This window comes from Anoplopoma fimbria, chromosome 15 (assembly GCF_027596085.1).
Source record: "Anoplopoma fimbria isolate UVic2021 breed Golden Eagle Sablefish chromosome 15, Afim_UVic_2022, whole genome shotgun sequence".
Classification (NCBI taxonomy): Eukaryota; Metazoa; Chordata; class Actinopteri; order Perciformes; family Anoplopomatidae; genus Anoplopoma; species Anoplopoma fimbria.
The window spans coordinates 5,412,442-5,427,993 of NC_072463.1; the positions used below are offsets into that span (position 1 = coordinate 5,412,442).

Genomic DNA, 15,552 nt, shown 5'->3' on the forward strand with positions numbered 1-15,552 from the left:
TATTAAACTGACATATTCAGCTTGTAATATATCCCCCACACACTCTCCCTCTCTGCCTGTCTCCCACCATCACCATTGCCAAACTGGGAGGCAGTCTCTATGACAACGTGGTACAGGCGGGGTTTGCCGGCTGGAGGCAGAGTCAGTCAGTCCTCGGTTGGCATCACCGCTCAAAACCTCCACACTGCATCACGCCCTGAGTGGAATGGAAGAAAAGGACAAGAAAGAAAATGTATGTAGCTGAGTATTTATGATTGAAATTCTGATATAGTGTAAAATATCTCTATTTGCTGAAATAAATGCAGAAATGTTTGTGCAGCTGAGTCACTGATTGTTTGGACTGTGGATCAATAAAGCTATTGTTCCCTGCGGTGCCATAGGTTGCAGCTCACTGCAGATCCAGACATCAGCAGGGTGCATGATAAAGGAGCATCATGCATTTATGATCTAGTGTGTTTTTAGCAGTAGGCCTCACCCTGTGTGAGCGCTCATCTGTATGTGAAACATCTCTATTGTTTCACAGGGGGAGTACACCGGGGAGATAAAGGGAGGGCTGCGGCCTTCAATGAAACTGGTTGTAATGGGAATTATAAACAAAAAACCCAAGAAGTAAGTGAACACACCTTTTTTTTTTTTTTTTTTTTTTTTTTTTTTTTTCTCATTTTGTAATAAAAAGCGGATTATAAATGATTGATGTAGCCTACTGTTGCACACATGACGTGGCAGCCAGTTAAAGTTATGGGATTTTTTTTTTTTTTTCTGGCTGGTTATATTACAGGATTTTTAAACTGGTGTTTTCTGTGTTTGAGTGCATAACCACCCAGGGAGTCCCTGTTTTGGGAAAATATCTTTGTAATGCCAGTGCGTTTCCTAATTATAGGTTGGTATGTGAACGTGCAGGGTAGAGCTGCAAAATCCCATGAAATCTGAAAGTCTGAGTCCCAATGGGATTTCTTGATAACATCAGATGGCTATTTACTCAACCAGTCATCAGTCAAGTTCCAGTAAAAGATGACATTTAGGCTGCATACAAAAAAATATATAAACTGTGCAAAAAATAAAGTATGATGCAAATCTTTTTTTAAGACACATCAGGGAGGTTTTAAGGACAAATGTTCTCAAAGGACCATTTTCCTAAATAAGGCATGTAGCATGACAGAGCTTCTCATTCCGGTCGTTATGATACTAACTATACTATCAAAATGTGCAGCCAAAAGCATTGTTCTTTGTCATTTTGGCAGCAAGATCAGGTCAAATCAAACGTATAATATAATATAACTATAAAACAGTACAGTATACTATAATAAAACATATAATAAAAATGCAATGCCAGCAGCAAAAAATACAAAATTCCCTACAAAATGCCAGATTCGTACATAATATTGTAGTTTTTAATGTTTAAGCTTTCCATGTAATCAGGGCCAAAGACAGACGGTGTATAAAATGACTGTAAAAAGAAATGTTTAAAAATAATTCACTGAAGTAAAAGTAGTAATATCAAATGAAAATAATCTGATACAAGTAAAGTTAAGTAAAATCACTTAAGTAATGGCAACATAATATACTAAAAGTATAAAAGGTAAAAGTATCCATTATTCAGAATGACTCCTGTCAGTGTCATATTCTTGAAAAAAGTGCCTCAAAGTCATATTGAAATACAGCATTCCAGTAAATGCACTGTCAACCACTGCCATATTGGTTGCATAAATTAGGAGTTTGATACATTTTCCTGCAGGAATAAACAAACTTGCCCTTTAACACATTCATAATTAAGATGTGCGCCTTAACTTTCAATCAACTCTTCTTCATTAAATCTATTACAACACCAGTACAGTTGAAGACCAGAAGATGTCACTGTTCACCAACAAAACTACATAGATTTACAATCCAGTTGATTTCATCAGATGTAAATATTGAAAATAATCTAAAATAAAAAAGGCAGACAGACAGAAAATCTACACAATGTAAGCTGTGGTGGAGGAAGTATTCAGAGCCTTTACTAGTGTACCAAATACTCTGTTACAAGTAAAAGTCCTGCATTGAAAATGTTACTTAAGTAAATATATGTATAGTATAATCAGGAAAATGTAATGAAAATATTTAAAGTAAAAGTACTCAATGCATTAAAGTGACTGCTGATCACGATATCACTATCAATATCCCTATAAATATTGGAATATTTCGACTCAACTAACGATTATTTTCATTATAAATTCCTGATTATTGTTTGGTTTGTAAAATTTGTAAAATGGTTAGAAATGCATTCACAATTATTCAGAGCCTAAAGTGACACCATCACAATGTTGGGTTTGTCCAAACCTCAAAACTATTAAACATAAAAGGAAATAATCAAAAGGAAATTGGCAAATCTTTGCATTTCAGAAGTTGGAATCATAAAATGTTTTGTTAAAAGATGATCCACATAGTTGACAACAAATTATCGGTCAATTGAATAATCGTTTTAGCTCTACTTTTTTTAATTTTATTTTTATTTGTTCAGTAACTAAAGCTGCTAAATAAATGTACTGGAGTAAAAATGACCATACTTGCCTCTGAAATGTAGTGCAGTAAAGCTACATGTCAGTTTTTTACATTTTTATTATATAACTTTATTCCCGTCCTTGATGTCTCTTGTGTGTCTGAGCAGCATCGATGTGATTCTGTCCGCTGAGCCTCAGGAGGAGGACACAGACGGTGATGTGGGACTTCAGTTAAAGGTGAACTTCACGGATAAAGCCGTCCAACGCAACGCCCGCCTGGCTGGAAAGTGGGGAAGACCCGAAACTACCCTCTCCTACTTCCCTTTTGCACCCGGAGAATCCTTCAAGGTACGTTTAGAGTCTCTGACATTGAGGGCCACAGTTTAATAAACTTGGAACAGGAGATTCTTCAAATAAAAATCAATTGTTATGGTCAAAAGGAAAAATATCTGTCCTGCCTGTATTTTCTTACTCTGAAAATCTGCATGATCTTAGATTTTGTTTTTCTGGAGAGTTGCTGGAGATTTTCCTTTGCTTCTGTGCAATTTATTTTAGTGTAAGATAAGTTACAAATAGAAAGGTTCACATTTAAACATTATTTCTTCCTATCATTGGAACAATCAACATCCCTCACCTGTCTATCACCCTTACCCCTCCAATCCTGGTCAGCAATGCAGTTAATACTTTTTGAAAATGAATGAAAAGTCAAGCAGTACTAATGCAAACAAACACGCAAATGTCAATACAGATTACGGAATAAAGAAAAAGACAAAAAAAGGGCCCCAGGTTTAGGTGAGACAGATCCTGACCGTCTTTCTGTTGATTGTAATATTTGTGATTCAGGAGTAACTGTAAGCTCATTTTCTCTGAAATACAAAGTCATCTTTAAACATGCACTAAAGGCAAATCTGCTCGAAATGACACAAAGTAATAATCAGACACTGTTTGAAATTTTGCTGCTTCAACATCCAGAAATCAAAAACAAGACCTACTGTGAATTGAATTCATGCTGCAGAGAACGTAACAGTACAATTATAGTATTTACCTCACTGCTCTGTTCAAGTTGCTTTTAGGTTCTGCCCTTAAAGCCACTAAAAACATGGTTTAAAATAAGCATTTCTTTTACAACATCACATAATCATCATTAAATAAACTGCAAAAACAGTTAAAGTTCAGGAGGAAAAAAATATCACAAATACAGAAATCTCTCAAGTAAAATAACCAAAAGTTTTCATGGTGTGATTAACTTTTAGTGTATGAATATAAGATAAGAACTTTTCATACCCTGCAGACAAATCTGTGACTTCTCTGTTCACAACTAAGGCCAATCCAATATGTGTGGTTTTGCATTAAATATAAACGCTGACCGTCTCCTCCTCCTCTACTTCTCCTCTCTGTTAGATGGAGATAGTTTGTGAGCACCAGCAGTTTCGCGTCCTGGTGGACGGACAGCCTCTGTGTGGATTCACCCACCGGATCACCCAGCTCGCCTCCCTCACTGCCTTACAGGTCTTTGGAGACCTTCAACTCACCAAGGTGGCCTAGCAACCAGCGCCTCAGGTTGTCGGGAGAAACAGTACAAACGGTTAGAATAGAGCTACTTTTAAATGAATGAACCCACGATGGGGATGTGGGGTAACAAAGTGACACCTGCCCTCGTAATCACGTGTTAAGTGCCTTCACTAGATTACCTGTTTGGGGACTTGAAGTAAGACTGAATGTAACAGTCGTCAAAGTCTTAAATCAACCGAGGAATGTGATTTGAACTGAAGCAATTGTGGTCTAAACGATAATATTTTTCCCTTCCTGGTGAACATTTGCACAGACGTGATGTGTCACTGCTTAAAAAGGAGTGCTGCATCCGTCTTTGTGCATTTCGAATCTCAGACGTCTGTCTTTGATCTCTCTGGAGTTAACCTTTGAAAGCACTTACGTTTACGAGCGCCTGCATGAAGATGAATGTTTTCTGAAATCAACTGATTGTCATTCTGAGCCCGACTCAGTACTGTAACAGGTGTCATAATGTAAAGCGATTAGCGCATGTCAGTAACACACACTGTTTGTTTCTTTCCTCTCAGTTAGCCTCCAGATTAAACACAAAGCTGCAGAGGTTATGTCACACTTTTTGTTCCTGTACCATTATCAACTTTAAAAAGCCACTAACGCTCATTGGTTCATGTGGTTCATGTACTTTTCTTTTCCCCCGAGCACTTTTTACGTGAACTTTTCATATTGACTTTACTTCACTGCAATAAATCCCTTTTGTTGTTATTTGTTCTGCTGTTTGACTTTACTTTGTGGTCGATTAACTTCTCCTTGGATTTACCCTAAGACTGACTGTACAGCATCTTAGATCACTGAGGTGTTGCATCACTCATTTTTCCCCTGGAACAAGCCTATAAACCAACAACAGCTCCGTTTGAGTCATTCAGCTGATAAAGGCTCGACTCAGCTTGCAGAGTGGGAGTGCCGGGCTGTGATTGCTGGGAGCAGCTGTTCTGAACTAAAACTTGATGGTTGGGATAAATACCATCTGAGGCCTTTTTCTTGTCTCTACTTGTACTTCCCCCTAGTGTCAGACCCTTTTACTAAGTTAAAGTATCACATACAGTCATAAAGAAATATTCCACTCAGAGTTTCTGCAGCGATCACTAAGTAAAATACTTTTTAAGACCTTTTTATACCACATAGAATACAATTTTATACCTGTTTCACAGTCATACTGGACAAAATATGAAACTATGATGGAAAACTAAAAAGCCTAAACTTAGTTATTCATTTATCAAATTTTTTCCAGGACTTCCCAGTAGTATATAAGAATTCCTAAGCAGATAAGTGGAGGAAAATTGATAGATGGATCAACCAATGAAAGAGGATTAATTCATTTAAGTTAATTCAATACAGCGAGCGTAGTGTCAGTGCTTTCTGCAGGTCTGATGGTGCTGACTGAAACTTTTGAAAAAATGATTGAAGAGCCTGTTACAACTCTTAAAGACCTGCACAAATGCTGTCAACTACAAGTAAACATCCTGTTCAAAATGTTAAAAGTAAAAGTACATAAGTATTATCGTATGTTTAGAGTAAAATGTATCTCACAGACATCTGGAAGATGATAAATGAGTCATAAGACTAAACTGTTTGGAATATGTCTAATCATTCATTTACATATTTTACAAGCCTGTAATGTGTTGTTTTAGGTCAAATGTTCATCTGCATATTAGTAACTACAGCTATCATATAAAAGTAATGGAGCAAACAGCGATATATTTAAATCTCTGAAATGTAGTAGAGTAGTAGTATAAAGCAGCAGAAAAATGTAATACTCAAGTAAAGTACAAGTACCTAAAAATTGTGCTTAAGTATACTTGAGTAAATGTCCTTTCACTGATGGTGTCTGGAGTAACAGATGTGAAGAGTAAAGTCAAAATGATTAATGGTTTAATAATGATAAAATTCCTGGTAAAACACATGAAAAACGTTAAGCTAATTGGTCTTTAAATCCTCGTACACAAACTTAAAAATACAGAATAATCAAACTGTAAGAAATGGTATTTTAGAGCTACATGATCGGAAATGTTTTGTGACCATTAACACTTTCATTTAAATTGCATGATCCCAGTTTGCTGCTACAGAACACATTCATGGAATGTGTAAATGTTTTGTCATAGCTGGATAAATAAACTAGTTAATATGTTAACGGCTCTACGTATGCTGTCTGATGGCCTCTATCCAGTCCATCTTCTGCTGGTGGGTCGGAGCCTGCATGAAGTAATGAGTGTCGCACTGAGTGATGATTTTAAACAAGTTGCCTTGAATGTTGCCTTTCACACCTGTGTGGGAGGAAAGATCAGAGTCAGTAAAGTAGTACGGCATTAGGATTGACCTAAACATACAGATTAAAGCAGAAATACTGCAGTTACAAATCAATATAAATATACAATTAACCATTTTTGCAGTGGAAGTTAACAAATCTAAAATACAAGACAAAGTAAAAATAAATGAATGACAAATCAAAAATAAACTTTAGTGTTAAATACCTCAAAATAAAGCTCACATTTCATTAGGAACACAAAATAAAAATACAAGTCTGGCTTTATTCTGTCATTTTCTAAATCTCTATCTCACAAAAAGACAAAAACTAACAATGTGTTATTTTGTTTCTCAATACTTTCTGACTTCCCCTCCCTGTCTGTGACTGTCAGGGTTAAAAAGGGTACTTTCCCTGAACAAATTAAAGGCAAATACATTTCCTAAAACTGCTGTCCATTGTAGTTTTTAGTAAACATTACTCAGACTGGAGTAAATAGTGCATTTGTTGGGGGAAATTCCATTTGCAGGTTTGCTTTCTTAGTATATATTTACAGCTGCATAACTTTGTATGTTGTATTAAATCAAATTAAACTACAGTGCCCATGTTCATCAGGAAAAAAGAAACAGATATATGGCTTTGGATATACACACAGTTTTCAGTAGTGAAACTGTCTTGGTGTTCACTTCATCACACAGTGTAATTTTCTAAACTAAATAAGGAGGCAGAATCCTAAAACCATCAGTCAAAAAAAGAAGAAAACAAAACCATTTCCTCTCATTGCTCTTACAATCTTGTAATTATCTGCTTGGATAACTTTGTTTAGAACTGTTCAAGCGTCTGAGGTCTCTGGAGTTGCAGACAGTGACTCACCTGAGGGAACCCCGTTATCTTCCAGAGAAGACACCAGACAGGATCGCAGAGAGAAGCCGCCAGCGGGGCTGATGTCATCCTGAGGAGTGACAGGAAGTGGGAAAGGCTGAGTCAGATTTGTTGAAGTAAATTACAGAGAATTTAAAGTAATGACAGCTTCAGAGTCATAACCGGCCAGAGGCTCAGGCAAAGACAACAACTGCTTTGTTTTGCTTCTCCTCTTTTCACCACTGAAGCATTTATTTAGGTTATGTAACCATGTTTTTAGTGTGTACACTTTAGTGTGTGTTTTTAATACATGTATCCGATTTCTTTTAGTTGCTATCAGGTAATTTGATTACTTTCCTCTTTCCTTATTTATTTTTCTTTACTGTGTGATTACTTATGAACTTATTTATAATACTGTTTTTTTTATCTTGTTTTTTACTTATTTATCTTGTTTGCACTATCCTCTCTGCTGCTGAAATCCTGCTAATTTCCCCGCTGTGGGACTAATAAAGGATTATTTTATCTTATCTTATCTTATCTTATCTTTAGTGATTTTAAGCTGTTTATTGGCCTGTGTCGGGCATCTGTAGCATTGGCTTTTGTACACCCACCTTGGTTGGATCATAATAATGAAGGTAAGCAGGCTCTGAACGCAGCACAAACAGTCGCACCTTCCAGTTCTTCCTTCTGTGTCCCTGTGTTTGAAGGAGGACAAAGGGTTAGTTTGAGGAGTCTTTATTTGATCACATCACGTATGAATTAATTCGTTAAAATATTAAGACATTAATAGTTCCACTTCATAAAAGGCAATGGATATAAAAGGCTTCTAAGTTGTAGTACAAATAACAACACTTTTGGGGTTGCCAGGTTGTGAATGTTGTGAATGTTATACATTTTAATAAGTTGTTAATAAAAAAAGTTTGTATCAGATTTTTTACAACCCTTCACTCATCAATAATTATTTCTTTAATGTATTAAATCAACCATTAATGCACTTCATCAATGGAAGGTTTAATACAATAAGAAATTAGGCATAAGATTGCCTGATTGGTGCTAAATATTATTTATTTACTTATTTACTCATGAATTTATTGTCAGGGCTTTTGCTTTATATAATAATAATAATAATAATAATAATAATAATAATAATAATAATAATAATAATAATAATAATAATAATAATAATAATTCAGTGGGCTTACCTGTTTAAGTAGATATCCTCTCTTGATCACTTTTCCACTCAGCTCCACTGCAGACCGTGAAGACTCTGCCTTCACACTTCCTCTCTTCTTTAAGTTGTCAGACTTTGATTAAACACAAACATGCTGTTGATTAAATACTACTCCGACCTTTGACATTGAAAAATCTGTCCATAACGTATGTAGATATCTTCAGAGTGTCATCATGCAGCAATAACGTGCACACTCTTCAGTATGCAGAGACGTCCTGGTACTCACAAAGCTGTACAGCGCGGTGGAGTCGTCCATGAACTGCTCACTGAGGCCGGCGGTGCGGAGAGCCTCCACACTCTTCAGGCCGACGGTCCGCAGGAAGCCCTCCTCCAGCAGGGCCGAGGCCAGCGTCATGGCCTCCACACGGTTCAGAGTCAGCTGCATGAACACCAGCCAGTCCACCACCGCTGAACCTGCAGAGGCATCACACATGGACAAGTCTGTATGTGACACTGGATCCATGTACACATTGATACAGCAGATAGATGGAAATAATGCAATAGGTTTGGACATTTCAAATACTGTACATATACAGAAATGGACATCTGCATAGAGAGAAAATAGCTTAATGTACATAAAAGTATTGCCAGGTCTTGATAAGAGGTTTTAACGGGTTATTGCATATAAACATGCAATATATTCATATAGACATTAAGAAAAACACATGTAGAGATAAATATAGTATATGCACAAAACAAAGAGGACATTAACATTAAAGAAGAATTGCCCAAAGTACCATGGTAAAAAAAGATATCACTGCACTAAAACTGTATCCCATTTGTATTTCATTCAATTATATTGCTTAAATTGACTGTATTTTCCTTTACAACGTGTTTTTAAATATTGCATTAAACATTGTTATGTTCATGTATTTTAAATTGTGTACATATTTACTGACAATGCCTACAAACTGTCCTCGACCACATAAATTATTAGTCCACTTACACTCATACAATTGTGTTGACAGATCTATAAAACTGAGTTTTTGCTAAAAGAATCACAAAAAAGCACCACTTTAAATCTTGAGTTTACCAGAGACGTACTCATAAGTTTCTTGGAAATAAGTAACTCAGCAGGAAAAAAGCATTAAAAAAGACTAAGCAGCTCGACTAAAAGCACAGGTACAAAATTTAAAATAACATTTAATTAATAATTATAGCTAAAGATGCAGCCTAGCTTACAGAAGAGCATTTATTATTGTTATTTCATCCTCATTGATTTAATGACCATCATGTAGAGATCACAACTAAACTGAACTATTATAAAGGTGCATTTCAAATGTTTCCAAGCAGACATCCCTTGAGATGATGCAGAAGACTAAAGGTGTTGTAAAAGGCTCACCTGAGAAACAGTTGCTGTAAGTGTTGCCCTGCTCCACGTGGTTGGTCATGGTGATACCGCTGTGGACGTCGTACATGGAGTCCAACACTTTGCTTTAAAAGAGACAAAGAGATGTAAACAAGCTGAGACAGAAGTAAGATGTCTGCAGGATGAGACAGTGAAAACACCTGTAACATCTGGTGAAAGTTGTTGTGGGTGAAATATCGACTTACCTGAGATTGATGTCGTGTAACTGGGATCCATCAGGGTCTTGCTGCTTTGTCACCTTCACGCCTTCAGACGTCTGCAGCTTTTCGACCGCAGTGGTGATGTCACCTGCCCAGTCATCCCTCTCCTCCCGGGAACAAGCCTCCAAAAAATGATCCACCCCGTTCTTTGTCTGGAGCTTGAACACCAACTAGGAAACATGAACATAGAGGAGATTAATGTTCAGTTCTGTTGACAAATTCAGATAAAAAACCAAACGGATAGCAAATTGTTTCTAAGAGCTGGTAGATGATGAGATCAGGTCCTGACGAAACAGTAACCCGAGGCAACACTGATCCTCAGCTCTTAAAGACACACCTTCAATGTGGTTACTAGCAATAAAAACATAAACAAAGGAAAACTCTGAAAGGAAAAAGTAGTACAGCCATGTTACAGACAGCTGTTGTCTACACATGTGTAATCTTATTGTGTCTTTTGTATATTCCTGCAAACATTTTTATTTATGACGGAATCAAACCAAATTAATTAATTGCTTTTTAGTGTTTTTATAGAATATTTTTCTTTTTCTCAGTTTTTTTGTTATTTTCTCCCCTTTAATAATTTATTGAACTCGATCAATTTCTTTCAGAAATAGTGACAATAAACAGAAAACTGTCTGTTATGAAATGTTTTAAATGATAAAATAAACTTAACGATTTAATTTTAATCCATATAACTCACAAGGGGAAAGTTACCATCACTTAAAGAGGACAGACTTCACATAAACTAAGAATACACTGATCCTTTCATCCAGGTTTCAATGAGGGCTGGCACAATATACCGGTATTAAAGATAACCGCAATATTTAAAAAGTGAAATATGGATATCATGTTAATGATATCGTGTAAATAATCCAGCACCTCTTCATCATTTACTTTTCTTTCCATTCTTGCTCCTTTGTCTCCCTCCCCAAACACCCCCCACACAAATGAGTTATGTCACTAAAAAAAAAAGAGACAAAATGCACAATAAACAAATAAAATATAACATTTTCTAAAGATATCGCGATAATATCGTTATCGTGAGCTATCTTGGCCTCGATAATCATGCAGTGAAAATCTGATATCGTGACAGTCGAACTTTGAAACTTCTTGATAAGAAAAAGAAGAAAAACACTGCAGTCTGTAAACTCACAGGTCGGTTTTCGTGCTCCAGAAAAGGACAAGTTATCACACAGTCCTTCAGAAGGATCTTCCCTCGCTGACATGAGTCCCTTTTGCCTCCTTCATACTTGTAATACAGCAGCTTGTCTGACATCAACACAAACCAGCGTGCCTTCCAGTTGTGAACAAGATGACCCTGAAATCACATTATCAAAAATGATCATATGTCTTACATTAGTATATTATATTAACTATATTAGTTTAAGCCAAAACTCTTCCACAAATAAAAACAAATATGGATATGTTTATGTACTTCATTATATGTATTTATGTAAAATGACTTACCCTTTTCACCAGGAATCCTTCTCTTAGAGTCATGTTTTTCTTGTCTGTATCCATTCTGTTCAGTGTGATCTTGGCAATTGAGCTTGTTTGAGCCTGCTCACAGTTTTAAATGTAAAGGAGAGTGCGTCACCTTATTCACACCCACACCCCCACCCACACATCCACACACACTCATTCACTCACTCACTCATACCTTGCTCAACACTGGGAGGACAAATCAATCCTGCACTTTCTGCCAATTACCACAGGAGGGCGCTCTGACTCCTTCAGAGGTTTAGCACAGGTTTAGTGAAGGCTCAAGTTTCAAGTTATTATTATTATTATTATTATTATTATTATTATTATTATTATTATTATTATTATTATTATTATAACAATTACAGTAAAGCAGTACTGGTAATGAAGATATGAGATCAAAGACTAACTTTAACAATGGGCATAAAAAGAAAAAGCATGCACGTAAAAAAGGTAATGGAGAAGTTACAATTTAATTATTATTTATTATTATTATTATTATTATTATTATAAAATATGATGTATATTTGTGGTTGACAGTAATGCAAATGATTAAACTGTAATGTAAATAGGGATATGTATAATGAGAGGTACATTGAAAATCAGTAATTAAAACAGTAAGTAAAAGTATATAAATGTAAATAAAAAAATGTCCGTAATGATCCGTCCAAAGGAACAGGATGTGTGATTGTAATTACAGTTTGTGTGTGTGTGTGTGTGTGTGTGTGTGTGTGTGTGTGTGTGTGTGTGTGTGTGTGTGTGTGTGTGTGTGTGTGTGTGTGTGTGTAAAAAAGGAAAGCTTTCTAAACCCAAAACTCAAAAGAACATCTTTTCTCCATCAAATTCAGTATGTGAAGAATTCAAATCCAGGAGATGAACCTGTAGGAAACATCCTCCTGACAGATGAAAGACTCTTTTAAAATCCCATTTTGATGAAGAACCAGCAGCTGGTGGTCGACCACAGCTAATCAGCTTTGTAGCAGCTGCACCCAGTAGCAGGACAAAGTGCACATATTACTGGTTAATGTGAGTAGAGTGGTTGGTGCACTATTGTTACTGAGAATCCTGATCCTGCGACCACATGAGACCCTGCAGGACATTATTCTGCTCCGTCTTCCTCTCCTGAAAGAACACGAATGAGAGGATAGCTGCTTTAAAAATGAACCTCTCCACTGCTCTCCCTCTCTAATTCATTCTTTCAGTTTACATTGTTGTAAAAAAAAAAAAAATCATCTTCTGGTGCTTTGGTAACTTTACATTTACCCTCAAGTTCAACGAAGAGTTTATTTTGGCCACTGATACAACCTGTGAAAACAAAACTGACATTCAGTAGCTCCTCCTAAGATAACATGTTAGCATTCAGCTACCAATTTCCACTTCCAGCACTCAAAGAGCAACATTAGCTTTCATTTTGTCTGTTCATCTGGCAGATTTTTGTACAACTCTCTTTTAGCTCTGTTTTGGTCTCCACCAACTTCTGAGGGAAATATCTGGTTCTTGAGCTGCTAAATGCTCCAATATGTTTGCCAGCTAGTTGCTAACTTTGCCTGTCTGCTATTTAGAGTTTAGCAGTCTACAGTGGGTTATTTTTTGGGAGCTTTTTTGGTGAAAGAAGCTACCCGTTGCGGCTAAAAAACGCTACTATATGAAAGTGAATATCAACTTAAACAAAACAATGAGCTGAGAGATGCTAAAACACTGCAGAGTCAGATGAGACTCTGAGTTTCTTAAGATGAACAACACCTTTCAAATTACACACAGTAATTTGATTACAGGTTATTACAATAATATGAATTATATTTAATTATTTTTGATTGCTTTAGAACGAATATTTCTCTGATTTGCCAACATGTGCGGGATTTGAAATGTACTCACTTTGGCGCCCCTTGGTGGCAGTATCACATACATCAACAAAATGTCTATCGTCTACGTGGTGGTATTTTTCTAGGGATATTTTTACCCTGCAGTTTTATAACATGCTTAAAGTATGAATCTGGTAATAGTCTACATTTTTGTTGTTGAAAACAAATCCGATGATAAGACCAAAACCGAGATTGTGTTAATACATATCTCAATACTTTCTGATTTCCCTGTAATCCCGTGCCCATTGGTTCATTGTGAAAATGTTAATCTTAAAAATAAGATTAAGGTTAGTCAATATAAAGTTCCTTTTTTGAAAAGGAGCTTAATAATTATATAGGACACTCTAGTTTTTAGCAATCATTACTCAAACAGGAGTAAACACCACATTCATTAGGGACTATTTCTTTTCAACAGCGGATTAATACACATTTGCTGCTTTAGTGAGTATGTCCATCAGCAGGATGTTGCATGTTGAGTTAACTTTAAATGAACTACATTTTAAATGATCAAAGTATTAAATGGGGCGATGCAATTTAACATTCCAATAAAGATTATGAAACTGGTGTTTTCACTGTTGCTAACTTTTAACTCTTCCCATAGTATGGCTCATTGATGTGTTTTTAATAATTGTGGACAACAATGGATCTCACAGAGGAATAACATATATCATGCTTTGCATACAAAGACACTACTACTTGTTTTGGCTTTTTTCATGAGATCTGTTAACAATAAGAAATACACCGTATATCTCCAGACTTATCCTGTAATATCTTATCAATTTATAATTTCTTCAGTCATGACGTTATGTGACGTTTACATTACAAAATACAATTGTCACTGATGTTGTTTTGGAGTTGTGAGCTACAGCGACGACTCGCTAGGATGTAAATAGTTTTTACAGTCTGAATGCATACTGTCACACAATCTTTATCTCACAAACACTTTTAAAGCTGGAATACTTCAAGATTCCTTCAAAATGAAGTTAATTTAAGATCCTACAGGATTATTTTCCTAAAGGGATTTTTTTTTTTTTTATTGGACTTCAAAAAAGATGTCTCGTTTTTATTTTCCTTCAAGGACATCTGAGTTCTTTTCCAACAGGTTGTCAGCGAGGTTTAATAACTCAAGGGGTCGTGTGTCGTGTAATGTTACATAACCCTTTATTTTGAATGGAAACCAGAAGAAGTGCCTTCTTATACGATGAAAGAATCATGAATCTTACAGCTCTCCTCTCTGCTGCAGGACTCCTATAAACTCTCCATTGTGTCTCCCAGGTGAAGGACCCTGCAGAAACAAGCATGCAGTTATAAGAAAACTGGAATGTGCAGCAGATGCAGCGTGGCAACCGGCCAAATATGTGTGTCGGCAAAATAATCTGTTCAGCATATAGAGGAACAATAAACCCTCAAATCCTGTTTGTGAGACTCAAGGACCTTTCCTGAGTCAAAGTCAAACAAGCTCCTCTGAGCTGAGTGTTAAGTCAAGTCAGGTTAAGGTGTGTCTGGAATGCCCTCTGTTTAACATTAACCATAAATCAAACATTAATTACGTAAAAGAAAGATGATGGTGTTTTGGCACGCCAGGATATGAAGAGCTCTGACGCAGGCCTGCTCACGTGGTGCGCTCGGTTGTCCTGGTCACACACACTTTAAACACAAACACCCGCCGGACACTGTTTTCTTGGTCCACAGACTTATTGTTCACTGGGTGTGTGTGTGTTTGCGTGTCCACGTCTACAGCTGGTTACACAAACCGCAACGCCAGTCAATCTCATGCTTTACGAGACTGAAATGGAGTCAGGATTCCCTCTGGGAGGATAAACCTTAGGGTTTTATTCCCTTCTGCCTGAAGAAAAATGTTACTTTGTGTTCAAAATGATTATTTAAAAAGTTATGATGTTCACAACCCCATAAACTTTCACACATTCAATGCAATAACTTGTAACAATTCTTTATCTTTGTAGGAAATTGTATTTTTAAGTGTTGGCACTGAAACTTTTCAAAGTGCTGCAGCTAAAAGGAAATTGTTTAGATTTCTCCACATAAATGCTGAACTTTTCTATAGTTACTTTACAAATGTTGAAGTTTAATTGCCTTTATAATAAAAGGATGAAATTGAAAAACAGGATGTTCCAGAGCCAGGAGGAGGAGGAGAAGAAGCACCGTGGCAGATTCTCAAACAGTGGCCTCTTCAATAAAAAGTGACACGGTGACACTGTGGTTTATGGCTGTTGACCTATTTCACAGGCGCTGCACTGA

The 15,552-nt window shown here is 36.4% G+C and overlaps 2 protein-coding genes across 2 annotated transcripts; one reads left to right on the forward strand and one right to left on the reverse strand.

Annotated features, from left to right (window-relative positions):
- Nucleotides 1-205: 205 nt before the first annotated feature.
- Nucleotides 206-4,025, forward strand: si:ch211-10a23.2 (Galectin-related protein A-like). Its single transcript, XM_054614618.1, has 4 exons — nt 206-232; nt 524-609; nt 2,648-2,828; nt 3,882-4,025. The coding sequence occupies exons 1-4, from the start codon at nt 206-208 to the stop codon at nt 4,023-4,025; spliced, it is 438 nt and encodes a 145-aa protein (XP_054470593.1).
- A 2,157-nt stretch (nt 4,026-6,182) lies between these two features.
- Nucleotides 6,183-11,470, reverse strand: plek2 (pleckstrin 2). Its single transcript, XM_054614627.1, has 9 exons — nt 11,417-11,470; nt 11,103-11,267; nt 9,935-10,119; nt 9,723-9,814; nt 8,607-8,794; nt 8,352-8,453; nt 7,761-7,844; nt 7,162-7,240; nt 6,183-6,310 (listed from the first exon to the last, which is right to left on the reverse strand). The coding sequence occupies exons 1-9, from the start codon at nt 11,468-11,470 to the stop codon at nt 6,183-6,185; spliced, it is 1,077 nt and encodes a 358-aa protein (XP_054470602.1).
- Nucleotides 11,471-15,552: the final 4,082 nt, after the last annotated feature.